This window comes from Drosophila melanogaster, chromosome 3L, assembly GCF_000001215.4.
Source record: "Drosophila melanogaster chromosome 3L".
Classification (NCBI taxonomy): Eukaryota; Metazoa; Arthropoda; class Insecta; order Diptera; family Drosophilidae; genus Drosophila; species Drosophila melanogaster.
Window position 1 is genome coordinate 14093907 of NT_037436.4, and position 17938 is coordinate 14111844.

At 42.3% G+C, this 17938-nt stretch overlaps 2 protein-coding genes across 5 annotated transcripts; both read right to left on the reverse strand.

Moving 5' to 3' along the window:
* Nucleotides 1-682: 682 nt before the first annotated feature.
* Fbp1 (Fat body protein 1) lies at nucleotides 683-4147 on the reverse strand. Of its 3 annotated transcripts, none has more exons than NM_001274897.1 (2): nucleotides 3969-4147; nucleotides 683-3902 (listed from the first exon to the last, which is right to left on the reverse strand). In NM_001274897.1, the coding sequence occupies exons 1-2, from the start codon at nucleotides 4051-4053 to the stop codon at nucleotides 904-906; spliced, it is 3084 nt and encodes a 1027-aa protein (NP_001261826.1). In that variant the 5' UTR covers nucleotides 4054-4147; the 3' UTR covers nucleotides 683-903. The 3 variants fall into 3 exon arrangements, with proteins under 3 accessions (NP_001261826.1, NP_524065.1, NP_729959.1); NM_079341.2 differs by having other exon boundaries at nucleotides 3963-4147; NM_168578.2 differs by having other exon boundaries at nucleotides 683-4147.
* A 5427-nt stretch (nucleotides 4148-9574) lies between these two features.
* On the reverse strand, nucleotides 9575-14212 carry Sox21a. Of its 2 annotated transcripts, none has more exons than NM_140437.2 (3): nucleotides 13902-14212; nucleotides 12636-13252; nucleotides 9575-10981 (listed from the first exon to the last, which is right to left on the reverse strand). In NM_140437.2, exons 2-3 carry the CDS (start codon nucleotides 13166-13168, stop codon nucleotides 10348-10350), a joined length of 1167 nt encoding a protein of 388 aa, NP_648694.1. In that variant the 5' UTR covers nucleotides 13169-13252; nucleotides 13902-14212; the 3' UTR covers nucleotides 9575-10347. Both variants share the same exon structure in this region, with proteins under 2 accessions (NP_648694.1, NP_001261827.1).
* Between the last annotated feature and the right edge of the window lie 3726 nt (nucleotides 14213-17938).

The window sequence follows — 17938 nt, forward strand, 5'->3', positions numbered from 1 at the left end:
ACATATAGAGGGTGAAAAGCCGTTTGGATCCGTTTGGACCTGAGCCAGCCAGTGACAACGAAAGCTCGACAACGGAAAGTGTGATTATATTTTCATTTTCAATTTTTTACGGCCAATTAATTTGGCAATTGACGCTTCGCTGGGCGTCTGCGCTATGGTTCAGTTATATATGTATATGTATTCGTATACGTATTTCCCTGTCGTTGTTGCAAATTGAGTTGTGTGGCAAGAATAAGAAAAGTCTATTATAGTGCCAGGATGGGTTGCCTGCCAGCCATTTGGTCGTTGCATTGTCTGGCTATCCTGGCATCCGCTTGTTCTGTGGGCGGGCATTGTTTGGGGGCGTGGCAGCCGCCTGTAATCCCTACCATCAGCAATTCCAATGCCCCTCATCCCGCTCCACGATGGACATGCAATTTGCATTGAAATTGTTTTTCGAAATTAGAAAAGGTGAACGGCACTTGGGTATATGAGGTGCGATAAAACGATAAAACCATTTTGGGGGATAATCGAGAAAAGTGACAATTTCAATAAGGAGCAAAATTGGAGGTTTAGGGGAGCCCTTAATAGCAAGAGTTTTCCCAAAAGGATACAATTTGTGTAGGCAATGATCAGGGCTTTATAACTTTACCAGTGAACATTTTGTTAACTTATTTTTGCGGCCAATATGAAACAAAAGTTTAATGCTTGATTGCATTGCATTGCTTGCAAAAAACTTTAATGACAAATATATATATATATATATATGAATTACAAGAGTATTTAACATTTTGCTATTTTGCTAAATTGATTTAGATTCGATTAATTAAAACTAGGGTTCGACAGGGGATTTTCGGATAGGTCCATTGAATAGCAGCTGGCCAGACGATCGGTTTAACATATTTGGAACTTCGTATTGGGAACTTAGTTCTCCTGAATGATGACCACATCCTGAAGCAGGACATTGGTCAACTGCAGGAGCTCCTGCTCGTTATGGATGGGCCGGTCCAGAGGATAACCCAATGGGCGGGCATCACGAAGAGAGGCGGAGCCAATGCCAATGGTGATAGCGGGAACGACGTCCTGAACCTGCAGCTCAACCAGAGGAGAAACCACGACCAGGAGTTGCATGGGGAGACCCTCGGGCCTTCCACGGGGTAGCAGCAAGTGCTGGGGGAAGCGTCCGTTCTCGCCGACCAGCTGTTGGATACCCACGACCTGTTGCGCCTGCTGACCCTTCAATTGCAGCATCACTTGGCGGTAGATCTCCACCAGGGGCGTCACATCGCTAGTTGTCCAGGGGATATCGATGGACCTGCGATGAATGCGGTTGCGTCCATTCTCCAGCTGCACTTGGATGGCATCGAGAAGAACGAAGTCACGTCGGCGCTCATCCAGGGAAGCTCCTTGCCTTCCCTGTTGATCCTCTGCGGGTCCCAGGAAGATGCGAATAATAGCATCCTGATCCTGATCCGAAGTGATGTCCATGTCAATGGTGAAGGCCTTGTTGTTGAGGCGACGCTGGCGTCCCACAATCTCCTGCTGGATGCCCTGAACCTGCTGCTCGACCAAGTTGCTCAGGTCCAATTCGTGCTCCTCGATGCGAGTGCGCAGTTTATCCACACGAACATCGTTGATCGAAACACCGCGCATCTGCAGTTGCTCCTGGCGGTAGCCTCCAAGGATTTGTTCACGCTGTTCGTCCACGATCCTCACAATCCGGCGCAGGGTGTACTGCACGACGGGATCGCTGAGGCGGATGCCCAAGCCAGTACGATCGATTTGCTCAATGTTGTTGTCCTGGACCACCTGGCGGATAATGGTCATGATGCCAACCTGACCAAGGCGACCCAGCAGTACATCGGCGATCAGGGATTCCACTTGGCGTTGATCGATTACCTGGCCACGCAGCGAGTTGACATTCACCTGGTTCAGCACCTGACCAATAACCTCCTGGATACGCTGCTCAATCTGGCCGATCTGGGCGAGGACTTGACGGCTGCGCTGGGAATTGATTCGGATTTGGTTCAAGCGGAGGGCATATCGCTCGGATTGCGTCAGGCGGGGATTGTTGATCAACTGCTGCTGCTCTTCGATCAGCTGTCCCTGGGCGATGCTTTCCTGGTTAAGACGTGCGACCAGCTGGCGAAGATTGTGCAGGACAATTTCGCTGAGGCGGTTGTTTTGCTGACGGAGATTGGGAAGGCTGCGGCGGCTTCGTAGTCCCTGTCGGTGCACCACATTCACATCGTCATCGTTGACATCGTCATCATCATCGTTCTGGTGCTTTTGCAGACGCTGCTGGCGGTTCCTTTGCAGCATCTCAAGGATCTCATCATCGGTCATCAGCTTCAGACGGTTTTCGCCGCGGATTAGCTTCAGAATGTCCTCATCTTGGATGGGGCGCTCACCCATGACGCGGCGACCCTCGCCAATGGAGTTAATCCTGCGGGGAAAATGCATCTGTTGTTGCTGGATGTCCTGGTTGTCCTGGTTGAGGCGGCGTCGGTTAATATGCACCAATCGCTCGTCGTCGCGGCTCACGCTCTCCAACTGATCGGCATAGTTTTGACGCTCCTGCTGGACTCCGAAAGTGCGACCTTGTGTCAAGATGTAGTCCTGCTTCTGCCAGTTGTTCTGACGCTCCTGACGCACATCATCCAGCTGACCAACACGACGACCCTCACTGAGGCGGTCTCCTCTCACCAAACCCATGAAACGCTGGCGACCGTTCAGCTGATCCTGCTGCTGATCTTGTTGGATGGCGTTCAAACGGCGACGGCTCACGTGAAGCAGACGGTCACTGTTCACGCTAACGGTGGGCAGGTTATGAGCTCCTCCAATGCGGAGACCTCCCTGGCTGATACCACGCTGCAGCTGGACACGACCCATGCGAATATCCTGATCATCATCGTCATCATTGTCGTCGTTGTCGTCATCCCGGCGGAGGAGACGCTGGAAACGATCCTTTTGGTTTCCATAGATGTTCTGACCCTGATATTCATCCTGTTGCTCCAGAAGGCGGCGGCGACTCACACGGAGTAGGCGTCCAGTGTCTACATCCTGACCCAGATCTCTTTCCTGGTTGTTATCTTGGTACTGCACGCGCTGACGACCGACCCATTGCTCTTCACGTTGATCATTGTTGATCAATTGGCTCTGCTCCAACTGAGTAACATCCTCCAGAAGGGCAAGTTCCTGTATGAGATTTTGAACAAAGTTCTGCAACTCAATATCGTCCGTCAGCAGAGAGGTGCCCTCAACCTGTCCCTGGTTCTCGGCACGGACAACGACGCGTTTCTGGCCCAAAACGTTCTGGATGTTCTGCTGTTTCCTTAGAGCCATCTGCATGTGGATCTCCCTCCAGGGCATCAGGATGCTCATCACTGGGTTCATAGCCCGCTGGCGCATACCCACGATGTCCATGAGCGATGGGCGCTGGGTTTGTTCCCTTAGGACGCTGCGCACCTGCTGAATCACTTCCTCATCCAGATACAGTTCGGGGAGCAGCTCCTGGACAGCGGGCACGATCAGAGCTTGAGTGTCCTCACGATCGCGAATGGCCAGAGCCAAGGCATTAACCAGCAGGACAGGGTTAATGTTACGGCGCAGGTAGACCACATTACGGCGAAGGGTGTCAAAGTCCTGGGCGCGAGCCAGCAGGCGGTATATGCCACGCAGCTGCTGCACATGCTCCAAACGACCCACGGAGTACACCTGGTGCTCGTCGAGGAGGCGACGCTGGCGATCCAGATCGATGACGTTATGCATCACCTTATCAATGCCGCCACGATAACGCTGACTGTCTGCAATCAGACCCACATCTAGATTGATGAGCTCACTCTGCTGTAGAGGCTGACGAATATTCTGGACGATATCCAGGATAAACTTTTGGAGCTGCAGATCCTCCAAGGACATGCGGTCTGCGAAAAAGGGGAAATAAATAGTATATAAATCCTTTCATTTGCGCGTTACCACATTACCAATACCCTGGACCCTGTCCTGATTCGTAGTTATCCTTCCAGCAGCCACAACGCCGGCCGCAAAGGCCACCAACAGCATGATTCTGTTCATCTTGATTGTAACAACTATTGATGTTAACTGATCAATTGAGAAACTGAAGGATTGGAGAGCTCAGATGGATTTAACTTGCTGCAACACAGACCAGCAGGCAACTGCATTTTTCAGTCCGCTCGCTGCAGCTTTTATACCCGAAATTCCTATCGACCCAAAGTGCATCCTATAGGCCTATCGCTTGACTCCCGATTGGGTTGAATGAATTTTGCTGGTGCGAAAATATGTTTATCAGCCCAGAAGCTCCTAAAAAAACCGCTCACTCATTATGCAATTAAAATTAAATAAATTGTTGTCATGGATTGTTCCCGAAAGCGGTGGGGCCTTTCGGGATTCTGACCAAATAGGGTACGTAACTCCGGTTCGTTTCTATTTTGTGGGTCACAAGCCAGTCAATCTATCTTAATTGGTTCATTGATCTACAATTCTGCAAGCCACTTCTTGATCTTTTGGCTTTTGTTTGCTGGCCACGCTGATTAGTCTATTTTCGGAGCAAACATCTTGCAAAGTGCAGTTCGCATTTGTATTGTAGCATGTTAAGAAAGTATCAAGTTACATGCAATATGTTATTAATTAAAATTAAATTAGAAAGAAAAGGAATATGAAGTTCATCCATTTCATCATGCAAATTTGTTTACTGATAAGGACAAGGAAGTCAACATCTCTAAGCATGGAAAAATTCGACTTTGTGCTGATAAGTTATAGAATTTATGAATTTGTTTATGTGCAAGAAATCAGCATAATCGGTGAACGCGTGACTTGTTTGACAAATTAATACATTATTATTGCTGCTAATTCATTTGAACTTAGTGAGTGCTCTAATTGCATGTTAAATGGTGCTTGTTTAGAAATATTTATGCTTAAATCCATTGAAAGATCTTAGCGGTTTCTTATAAGCTGATCGATCTATGGGCTTATGCATGTTTTTTGGGGTGTCTATCTAAAATTCCAATACGAATGCTTAGAATAAACATGTGAATACACTTAGAGTGCAAAAAGTTGCAGAGTTGGAGCCGGAAAATGACGGCCACGTAGCATTTGGCAGCGTCATTGTTCGCGTGAGTGAGTGATTGGCGATTGTGAAAGGATAAAGGATTGCAGTGGGTGGGTGAGCAATGCGATGGGCGAGTCGATGCAATTTTTCTATTCACATTTAAATTGGCAATTCGTTTGTCCGTGGCTTTTGTGTTCGCCCAGCGATTTTTGTTGCCATTTTTTTTTTTTGTTGGTTGGTTGTCTGTGCTGCGACAATTTTGCAACGTGCCTGGCATGCAACGGAAGTGAAAAGCGCTACGTGGGTGGCCATAGCTTAGATTTCGCCTAGGGATGTACTATATCCCAAAGAAAATGACAATGCGATTCATCGGCAAGGTAAACATATGAATAAAGTAATTCAAATGTCTTTAAATATTTAAGGCAAACAAGAGAGTGGTAAGGCTTCTTACTGCAGATTGGTAACTATACATATATAAGCAGATAAATGGTAAAAGCTTTCTCAACCTTTTACATTCAAACTAAGATATGATAATGAGATACGATTTTACATTCAAACTAAGATATGATAATGATATTCAGGAATTTTGGCCATCGCTATCTTGGCTCGACTGTAATTGTTGTTGCTACTGTTCCTTTTCTAATGTAATTGCAATTGTTTGGCAGCTCCGGCCGGGTCATTCAGCCTTTGGATTTCAGTTTTTCCTACCAGAAAATGGGCAGTAAAAGCAACTTTGATTTGCCTCTGCTGCACTTTGCACGCCTTTTTTTTTCCCAACTTGCCATTTTTATGCATGCCAAGCGCATTTGTACGCCATTAATTGCTTCTTTATGCCACTCGTCCCCTTTTGCTGCATGTTCAGCAATTATGCAGCTACAATTTCGCATTAATTGCTCCTTTGTGCCGCAGGGGTGTCCTTTTTGCACCCACTGTAGCCGGAGTGAAAAAAAAAACATTCCGGCATTGTGAGCCGCTGCATTTACGGCGGAGGCGACAGCTGCTCGCTTTAATTGCTCCCGGCTTTGGACATTCGAATGGAATGCGCTTTATGTGCATAGTAATGTCATCCATCGCCCATCCTTTAAACTCATTTTTTCTGGCTGACTTCGGTTTCCTCTTGATACCTTTTAATTCAACCAGCAAAGTTCCTTCCTCGATAAGGTATAAAATACTCAAACCATTATGACTATGCCATTTTACGATCATTGATCTCGTTTGCGCTGTTTCCAAGCGATTCTACTTTGTAATCTCTTAATATGTTATGCTATCAAAATAGGGCCATGCGGTTAATCGTCGTGGGCTTCTTATCGCAGTTCGCAGTTCACCTTTCGAAAAACAGTGCACACTCAAATTTGTGGATTAAAAACAAAGTTGCTGTATTTTACCTTATATCTCTTAATAAAAAAATCACAATAATTTATAAACATACATATATTCAATTACAAGTTTCTACCGCCATTCAGTATAATGTTTTCACCAACTTTGCATCCTTCTCGAAGGAGTGATAAGCTGTATGAAATCGACGACACATCCTTGTCTCGAGTGCCAGTTGTCCTTGTTCTCCCGTGAAAGTCTCTGCCAAGTCAAGTTGAAGTGGTGGATGTTTTCGGCTTCTTTCTGCGATCTGGATACTGAGGATTCGGGATTTGGTTTCATTTTCGGCTTTGTCGCCGCTCGCTTTGACTTAAATGCGATTTAATGCCTTTTTTGTTTGTCTTCCATGCGTCGGATATCCCGTCGACGAGCTGTGGGCGTGATAAACCACATCCTCCCCTTTGCCATCCAGCCACACCCACTTTCTAGGCTGCTAATTTGCTTGGCGTTGTTTTTTTTTTTTTTATGTCTCAACTTTGGCTTGGCGTCTTAATCTTATATCCTTTTCGCGTTTTCCTTCTTTTCGGCTGGCTTGGCATTAAAAAAATATTGTGCGTCCTTTGTTGGGCTGATAAAACTGCTTACAAATGCTTAAAAAATTAAAATTTATTACATGCGATTATGTTGGTTGCCGAGGCCTGGCGACCTTTTGCCATGAAATAGCCTAGAAAATGCAAATGGAATGTCATCACTTTGGCGGTTCAACATATTTCCGGGCATAACTTTTTTCTGTGGACATTGGCCAATTGATTCATGGCCACACAATATCCTTTGCGTAATGGTCTTTCTGGGCCACCTTAAACAGTCAGCAGTCACCAGTCAGCAAAATGAAATGAAATGGAATGGAATGAAAGAAAAAGTACAGCAAATAAATATAAATATAGTAATAATGAAGCATTGGGCCAAAAACGAAGAAGAAAAGCCAAAGTCTGCTGCCAAAAGAAAATATTTCTTTTTATCACAACGGATGTGAGTGTGCCAGGACTGAAATAGCAATGGATGGAGAAGGGACAGGAACGGAGGTGGAGTCGGGTTGTGGAAGTGGCGATAGAGTCCTTGGGCTGGGGTTACCTTCGCCAGCATCCTGCCAAATAAAACAAAAAATTCCCCGACTTGAATAGTGTGAGTACTAGTACTTGGTTCGCTTGAATGGCAAAAGAATGGGAATCCCAGTCGCTATTTTATCAGTGCACTAATAAAAATAAATCGTAGTTCCATGTCACAAAAAGCAAAAGTTGCATGTAAACTAGTTTTATGGCTTTAAATTAGATCGAAAACTGTATATAAAGAAAATAACTCAAGAACATTCAGTTGATATGTATATACGTGGATATGAAAATCCCGAGAATGTGACATACATTTCTTTTCGGTGTACTTTTGTCACCACGACTCTAGGACTTCCCGAACTCGCTGCCCACCCACTTCCTCCGCACAAAGCAAATCAAACAAACTTTTATTTCACACGATTTTCGCTCTGCTATTTTTCTCCCCCACTGACTCGCTTTCAATGTTTTTATTTGTCTTGAAACAAGTGAGTATAGCGAACTGATGCTGATGCTGATGCTGATGATCGGGGTCGAAGGTGAGGGGTCGCACGTGCAGCGCGTGTCTGTTAGTTTTGATAGTCAGTTGACTTCGCTTGTGGATGCCACCCAAGCAAGTGACCCGTTAAATTTTTGTGATAATTGCTATATTCGAGTGCCGAGTTCTCGGTAAATAGCTTTGAGATACTTTCATCAAGGGGTTGCAGTTTTGAATAAAATAAAATATTTTTAAATTAAATGTCTATATATCAGTTAGAAAATGAACGGTCTGTCCCAGTCCAATTGCAATGGGCAATTGCAATGCAGCCTCGATAATTGATTGTTTGTTAATAATTATGTCGAATTTTTTGGCAATATGCAGTATGCTTTTAGGGACAACCTCAATTTGGATTCAATTACTACTTCGTAAGCCCTAAAATATCTTGGCAATTTGTAAGTTCCCACAGTCGAATCAACTCATAGATTGCTCTCTTGGGGGTGGCTCTTCTTGCCCACCCAATTTCATTGGGCAAATATTGTTGTAGCATTTCATAGACTTTTGCACAAGTGATTTTCGTTGAGAATGGAAGCGGATGCCAGGTCCTTTGTCTGTGTTTAGGTGAGGTCAAAATGCAAACATTAAATGCTTATTCAAGTTCGAGTCTCCGACTGTCACTGTGAATAGGGCCAGGACACTATAAAAACGACCTTGCGGGCAACAAAAGGCACACCACAATGTCTGTGTGATTGTGAAAATGGGCAGACAGTCAACACTCAAAAAAAATTGCATAAACTTTCAAGAAAGCATAAAAACTTTTTAAACATGCCTAACTTATCATCTTAAAATGTTTTTTTTTAAACTGCATCAGAATTTAAGCTGCATTTTGAATACATTTTTTGGCAAGGATCTAGTTAGCGGAATTTCTCATATCTTATCCCAAATATTGAATTGGGTCAGGTTTTTGTTTGAGTGAAACTTTGGGGAGCAGTAGATTGGTGTGTGGGGCAAGGAGGCTGAGTTGGGTGCGGCATCCTTGGTATTTGGCACTCCTTATCAGCACTTTCGTTGCGTTGCAGCGTGGCATTTGTGCGACTTTTATGGGCGGCTTTTCAGCTGGTTACGATGCTGTCGCGATTGCCCTGTACCGCCAAGCTGTCTATATTCCACCCAACCCACCCAGAGAAAAGTCCAATAATAGTGGTGGTTGCTGCTTTGTTTTGTGCAGTGCCTCAGACAAAAAAGTGCCAATTGTTTTTGGGCCGAGAGTTATTGACACGCCTCGACGGTGAGCGCTTCACAGTTGGCCGCTTAAACAAGTGGGCGTGAAGGAATCCCATTAAGGACGATCGCCACCCTTCCGAAACGGCAGACAATCCTGGCCATCGTCATCCATTCATCCCCGCGGCGTGTCGGCAATTTAAACTAATAATCAACGCATCAGCAAACATTGTCGTTATATTCACAGAAGCCTGTGGCGTTTGGCGGTGACTCCTTACAGATTGCAAGCTATGATTTTCACTCACATGCAAACCAGGTCTCTATAGGGTTCTTCAATCCTAAAACTATTGTTACAATTTTGCCATAAATCCCAATGCCATGCTTTATTCAAGTACACTGTTTAAAAATCGTGGAATTTCACACTATTTTTAATTCGATTTCTGCTCTTTCATTTATCACATTAAAGTATAGTTTTACAATCATATATTACATAAAAGTGGACATGTTCTCGATGCCTTAACAAATCTAATGTACTTTAGATCTAATAAGCCATTTGTTTGGGTTCCAGAAATTGATAACAAAGATTGTGAAATCCTTAAATTAGGTATGAATAAAACCATTTAAAATGTGTTTTAAGCTGATTCAAAGCTGATTAATTCAAAGATTTATCGAAAGAATTGAGTTATTCATATAACAACATATCAATAAAAATATTAAGTGCAGTTTAAGTAATATGTACGAATTCAAATGATGTTGTGAATTTTAATAAAATGTCAAAAAATATATATAAAATATATATATATAAATTATAAGAGACTACTAAGTGTTATTTCTTAGCTAAGATTTTTTAAAATTTCTTTGATTTAAAATGTCTATTGCTTTTCGAGGCCGGACTTAACTTCATTATTTGTCAAAAAATGTCAGTAAATTGAGATTTTGAATGTAGTTTTAAAATTAATCATCTAAAATAGTGAAGCAGCACTAAATCAGAACCAAAAACATAATTATAGTAGCAACTAAAGACGTGCATTAATATTCGTCTAACACTAGGCTCTAACATTAGGACTTTTAACTTTTGGAGAGGAATGGTAAAGTTTACCATCCAAATTCCCTCTGTGGTGCTCATCCTAGACCACGTGTTCCGCGGATGAGGAGGTGCCGGCGCCGAAGCGCAATGGAGTCGGTCAAATGATGTTTGGCGGACTGGCCGCGCTGGCCACTACCGCATTTGGTGAGGACTTCTCTGACTTGACGCATCCGTAGGATGAGATGCCGGTACCGCTGCTGCTGGGCGGGGAGGGTGGAGTTTCCGGACTTATCAGCGGCAGATATCGCCACGGGTGGTAGATGGAGCCGGCGTACATCGCCTGGAGGCGCGCCTGTAGGTCCAGGGCCAACGTGGGATCCAGTGGATAGTGGGCGAGGCCGGGAAAGGCATTCGGCAGGCGGGGCAGCGATAACTCCAGTGGCGAACCAAAACCGTACTTGGCGCTCAAGGTGGCGGCGGCCAGCTGGACATGATGTGGATGAGGATGCGGGTGGTGTGGATGCGATTGATATGGTGACTGGTGCGGATGTCCGTGGAGATGTGGCAGCGACTGACCCAAGGGCGACAACTGGGGCTGCATATCCTTGGGGGAGCCAACTGATCCTGGGCCACTGGGACCGGAGTTACCCGCACCACCAGCGTTGACACCACCGTTGGCACCACCTCCACCGCCGCCACCACCACCACCTGGCACCGGTGACTTGTTGAGCGTCTTGGGCTTGCGACGTGGTCGATACTTGTAGTCGGGATGTTCTTTCATGTGCAGAGCCCTGTAAATTAAATAAATGTTGAAACACTGATCAAAAGATCGAACGATTTAAGCTTTGATGATATCATAAAGTCAGCCATCTCTGGTCGTAAACCCCAAGAGAAGCGGAACCCTTCCATAAACCCCACGCCAGGCAGATACAAAATGCACAAGTTTATATTGTGTATTTAGCGAAGAACCAGCACTCCGATTCCAACTTCGATTCTCTTTCCGATTTCCCAGCTGCAACAATGCGCAATTGTTGACATTTGTTTGACATAACGATAAAACCTGATAAAAGGTGTGTTTGGGTCGCCTCCTCTTGTTTTACTTTCGCTTTTCTTTATTTTGTTTTCCTTTCTTTGGTCAGTTATGGCCTCCTTATCGCGGGTCCCGAAAAAAAATATTGTTTTCCTTATCATCGCGCATTGGCAAATATTTGATCAGAATTTTTGGTTCTTTTCATTCGATATGCTCGCTCGAAAACCCCGAATGGCCATTAGTTTAAGCCCCTTCTGACGAGCCCTGATCATTTATAAATGTCATAAAATGTAAGTAAAATTTAACATTTCCATTTTGGCAGGCCAATCCAATCAATAAAAGGATTATGACAGTGCAAACACAGAGGTTCGTCATCATAAAAGACCGCACTATCTAGGAAGGCATAGAAAAAACGAACTTGTGAGATACGGCATTTCTGGGAATTCCTGTGGTTTAAAAGTGCACTGCAAATTTTGATTCCATTTATACCAATACAACTTATTTAAAAGCTAGTTTTATAAAAAATAAAATAATGTGAGATATCACTTTTGTACTTATTTGTAAAATGCTCGCTTTTGAGTATATTTCTTGTACAAAGAACTCCATTCTAGCGGTATTTTCAGTTAATCCCGATAATTACGTTTATTAAAACTAAGCTCAAACTGAAATTACTCAAACCCTTTCGAAAGGGTACACTGAATGGGTTAAGCACACAAAAAGAAGCAAAATGCAAAATGAATGGAGCATTTCATGCGACGTGTTGCCTCGCTTTTGTGTGACAACTTCAATTGAAATGTTTACCCAAGATATGGCAGTGCCAATGAAATTCTGACTAAGCAGAGCGGACACAATCCCCGACTCCAGAGCTCCGCAATTCAGCAGGAGCTCCTCACAATAGGTAGCCTTTGTCTTAGCTAATCGATCAAATTTTGTGGCCAGACGGCATCTAGTGAGAATGAGCTACCAACTGGGAAAATGGTAACCGAAACCAAGCCAGAATTTCCCATCCAACCTACACCACTCTGCTCCTGCATAAGCCGGCACAGAAAAAAAATGTATATCGTGTGGACTGAATAAAATTGAATAAACAAAGTAATTCTTATATCCAAGAATAGAAAGCGGAGGTAACTACAAAAAATACAAGAACTATGTTTTTCCTAGTTTAAATTAATATAGGATTACTGCAATATGATAATCTGTGATTTTTAACATCAATGGGATCCATATCTTTTTATTTTTTTTAAATATAACTTCGCCCTAATAAACCCTATTAATAATAGACTTGGAAAATTAACTTTTGAATTGAAAGGTAAGGACTTTTCCAGGTAAGAAAATACTCTTATTTCTGTTTACAAATTTAGTACATACATATTTTCTCAGTGCTTTTTAACCAGACCCCAGTGAACAATACTTACCGCAATCGTTTTGCCTCGTCGATGAATGGACGCTTCTGTCCTTCGGTGAGTAATTTCCACTCGGCGCCCAGGCGTTTTGATATTTCAGAATTGTGCATTTTTGGATTGTCCTGGGCCATTTTGCGACGCTGCCCCCGCGACCAGACCATGAAAGCGTTCATTGGTCGCTTAATGTGGTCGTGGCTGTTGTGATGGCTTCCAGTATTCGAATTCGAGTGGCTGGTCGGGGCATTATGGTGGGAGTTGCCATGGTGGTGCGTGTGCTGGTGCATTTTGGGTGCCACCGGAGTGGGGGCCGCTGGCGGAACGGCGAGGTCAGCTGGCGGCATCGGTGGTGGGGTGGTGTTTCCCGATCCAGAGCCTACTCCCACACTCATACCCATGCCCAAGCCACCGACCATGCCCAAACCCAAATTGATGCCGGGCAACTGCGGTGAGAGACTGCTGCTATGGCTGTGATTGCTACTCCCGCTGCTCGTGTAACCATTGCTGTGGCTGTGGCTCCGATGGAGCAGGGCCGAGATGCTCGTCATGATGCCGGGCGCGGAGTCAAGGGACTCCAATGGGGGTGCAGGTGGTAATTATCAGGTGGTAGTGCTGCAGCTGCTCCTCGAGCTCTGAAATGCCAACGGAAATGGTATTCAATAGATATGCCTTGTTAGCTTGGGGACTCTGTCTGCTGCTCCCTGCATGAGTCATTTGATTGGAGCTCTTCGCACTGCGAATAGCTTACCAAAAATATGCACAATGGAACTCCATTTACCCCTTCTAATGTGTGTGTACAGGGGGCTCAAAATGGTGTCCCGGTTTTATGACAAACCAATTTAAATATTTACCAGTAATTCAAATCAGTTTTCAGTATTGAGTATTTGCAAAATTGGGGATTTCCCTTAAATTAATATTATCCAAAATATATTCCTTGAAGAACGTATATTTGCATATTAACAGTACTGCCAAATTCGATTTCAAATGATGAATTAATTAAAGATTGGATTGGAAAATGATATATTTTTTAAAACAGGCTTTTCTAACATTGAAAATTGCAAATATTCATAAAATTCATTATATATTTCATATCCTTATAAATCTTTTGGTTTCTTTTTTAAGAAAATATATTTGTTCGCTTATTTCGCTTTTTTAAAGTGTTTAGTTTTTGGGGAGGAGTGTGCAATAGTTTAATTTAGAGCACAGCTTTTTCTTCATTTCATATTTAAATATTCGAATTGTTTACCTAGGGACCTTTTCTCATCATCATAATTAGCTTACCTGTATTAATTGTCTTTTAATTTCTCCCTAATAAAGTTTAAATTTGGATTCCATCCGATGCGTGACACTTAACTATCTAATTAATTGCACAAGAGTTTACGTTGCGATCGAGTTCTTTTTGTTTATTAATATTACTAGGTTAATTATTGTTGATCGCCATTAGAACTCCTAAAAATACACAAGTGCACTGATATGAATTTTTAACTTATTTTCCAAACAGTTCGAGATTTATAGAGCCTCGAATTTACGAACGTTGAAAGTATTTAAACCGTTAGACTGCCGATTCACCGTTAGCCGAGCGCAGCGCGTCCGTTTCGAGTGCGCGACAATTTAGATTTGAAAACACATTCGAAAACTTGCGACAAAAACGGCAAACAAACGCAACAAAAAGGGGCAAGAGGAAGAACGTGGGTGTTTGTAAGTATGAGGGTGTCTCTGTAGTGGTTGGTCGCTGCTGCGTCGCTGCCGCCCAAAAGGACCGAGTGGGAGCGAGACAAGGCGAGAGATAGTGCAAGGGAGAAGGGTCGCGCAAGTAAGAGAGAGAGAGAGAGAGAGAGAGCGCGCACATTTTGTAGAGTTTTTTACACCTTCGGAGGACGCGTCAACGTGGCGGCTAAGTGATAAAAATTCGCTGCTGCTGCTTTGTATCTTTGTATCTGCGTTTTGTATCTTATTGACAATAGTCTCCGGGTTTGTTTTCGTTTTGTGTGCACGTTTGCATTCTTGTTTACCAAACATTGCTCCTTTTGCTCTTCGCCAGTTGATGATATCTGCATTTTTTATCAAAACCGTAACACAAAAATAATTTTGAAAATTTGAATAGCCCAATAACATATTTCATATTAAGCTACCAATATCAATTTTTATTGTAAATATAAATAGTTTTCTTTGAAAAATTCAAGAAAATTCCGGCTAGTTCTGAGAATTTCGCTGCTATATTTATTTACAAAATATTAAATCATAAATTGGTACGTTTATAAAACACTTTATTATTCAGTTCTGTTTTTCTTCTATGCATTTGTGATCCAAATAAAAGGCATAGTTAAACTACTTTATAGCTCTTCTTAACTATGGAATGAGAACCCATTTTTAAGATGTCAAAAAAATGCCTTGATTAGTTTATTTAAATGGAATACAAAACGGAGTGGCAACAATCAATCGAATGAAAAATACACTTTAGCTTTTGAATCTTATACTACAATTAACCAAATATTGGATACTTACTTATATGCATGGTCTACACTATATGGTTATGGCACTATAATTTCTTACTGTGTATTAGACCGGTGTTTGCTCTCACAATCGATCGGTGGCTTATTTGGTATGTTTGCTGCAAGCTTCGGTATCCGCAAGATTGGCCCTTTTTGTTGGCAGGGTTGGGCCGCTTATTTCAATTGCTCTCCTTGTTTGTCACACACAGGAAATTCTCAATTCTTGTTGTTGCTGTACCAATAACGATTTCTGTATAATTGCAACGATTAGAAGCCCTTGATCCCTTAATAGTACCACCTTTATACATTTGCTAAAATTTCTTATAAATGCCGCTCTTTATAATTGACGGTTTCAATGTTCCGCCAACGGAGCTTCTCCCTTGACGAATACTAAGAAATTAGACAATTTTCCCGGTGTTTACAGTGTAATGTCAATAGAAAAGTGTGTAATATGCTAGGTATAGTACATCCGGAACAATAATTTCCCGATCACAATTAATTTTAATTAAATATGCTTTTGCAATAATATTTAACGATTATTGGGACTATTAGCAACATTTCCACAGTATATACTAAATCTTCAAATTAATTTGACCTAGAAAGTAACAAAAACAACATTTTAAAGATAAATGAATCGTCGCAGTGCTTTTTATTTTAAATTTTTTTTTTAATTTTATTGCGTTCCTTGAAAAGGTTAAGGAATAAAGCAATTAAGGATTTTTGCTCTGCATTCCTTGGCATTTTTAAAAAACAACTGTTGGCGCCATAAAAAGATATCTTCCTAAGGGGTTGTTTTGCGCAAGCGTCGCTCTTCAAATGGTCGTAACTTTTGTAGAGTTTCTGCCCTCTACTCCCCGACTTACCCCTCTTTTCGCCCCTCTCCCATATCCTTCTTCACCAAAACAAATGCTAAGTAGGAAACGCATTTGGCGGGTTCCCCCCTTCACCATCGCACAACAATAAAAATGGCAGCGCTCTAGAAATGTGTGTGTGTGTGTGTGTGAGCTGCCCCAAACCTCAACCCCCCACTTAAATCACCCCCAACGCCCACTGCCACCCCTCCTCGCACCCCTGCAACTGCGCGCATGTCGATTTCAGACACTGTGGACCAATGGCGTAGACAATGCTACGGGAAGTGGAGTTTGGGGAATGGGGCTGCTGCTTAGAAGCGTTCTCAATGGTGACGCGTTTTTTATCGCTTTTTGTTTTGCATGCGAATTGAATGCATTTTATTGGCCAAAAGCCAGAACAGACGGACCCAAAACAAAGGCGCCAGCAACTGGTGGTCCTTGGCTAGAACATGCCTGAGTATTTGCTTTATCTACCGCTGGCAGAGGAGCAGGATATTCGGCACGGAGACCTCGACATTCCGTTATTTGTTCCCTCTTAATGGACATTATGGCTGGCCCTATTATGCGGTCATCTCCCAGGACAATGGAGCACAGAAATTAGAAATCATAGTTGACGGTAGCGAAGAAATTTGAGTAATAGGGTACTCATATAAATTAAATCACTCCTAGAGCCTCTTCGTATTAAGATGCTTTGAATGTTATAAGAGTATATTAATATTAATATTTGAAAATTTCGCTAGACTAGGTAAATTTGATAACATTCTCAAAATGGGATATTGGTTTTGTAATGGCCAAAAATGGCTAGACTGTCAACACTGTTTATTTAACACATCCTTTTCGTTGTCCCCACTGCAGTCATAATTTTGGTCGCTTTTTTACATGACCCACAGCAGCATTGTTTGCTGCGCTTAGTTGCAATAATTTATGGCTGGGATTTAACAGCGTCGCACAAAATTTTTGCCAACTCTGGCAGACCGACGCCTCTCCTTCTCATTTGTTCCTACTATCCTTTCGCATTGGTTTCACCTGACCAAAAAATAGGAAATGTGCCCGTACTAATCGTGATTTGTGTTTTAAATGAGGCCAAATGCGAGGCAGTCGAATGAGGAGGCCGATAAGACTAGTGGGTGGCTCTAGAAAATGGAAATAATTCCCCCATAGATAACTATATTTAAGCTGGAAAACTTTTTGAAAAATAATCAGACTGAGACAATTGAATTTTAAAGCTTATATTATCACACCAAATTCGCCTATCAGAGAAGGCAGTTTAATGTTATGAAGAAATGAAAGTATGAAAACAAGCGAACTGTTCCTCCAAATTATTCTTAATTTACTTTGTGGAACCAAAGACATTAGAATTAGTATTATTATCTACGATTCGTAAGCCCGTTATTTTTTTATAATTTAGTTTAAGGGGATTGTTTTAAATCTTAGAAATTTTTCGAATTCTATTTAAAAGGGATCGTTTTGTTGTTGTTTTTATAAGCTTTATTTTATTTAAACTTTCCCGTTTTTATTTAGTTGTTGGTAAATAATGAAATTTCCAAATCATTGGTTTTCTTAATTTGAGATTTGTCCCATACAAATAAATCTTCAATAATTTCTTGGCGAATGTTCACTATGCAAAATATACACTGTATTTTTAATACATTTACATAAACACGCGCCATCTGGTGACGGTAGGCGTAACCTTCAAAATTGACATTAAATTGACCTGAAATTTCTACACAGTGATAAAGGCGACACCTACTTGCAGAATGGGTTGACAGCGGTTAGATGGCGCATTCGAAATCTGTCAGAGTTGAATGAAGTCCGTTAGGTGTCGCTCTTGAAAAATGTAGAATGCATAAGACATGTAGATATGGAGTATAATTTCAATAATGATAAAATAATTTAAAAATCTTGAAAGAATCTTCACATATATAAAAACATATGGTATATGTATAAAACACTCGTCGACTACACCATTTTCTAT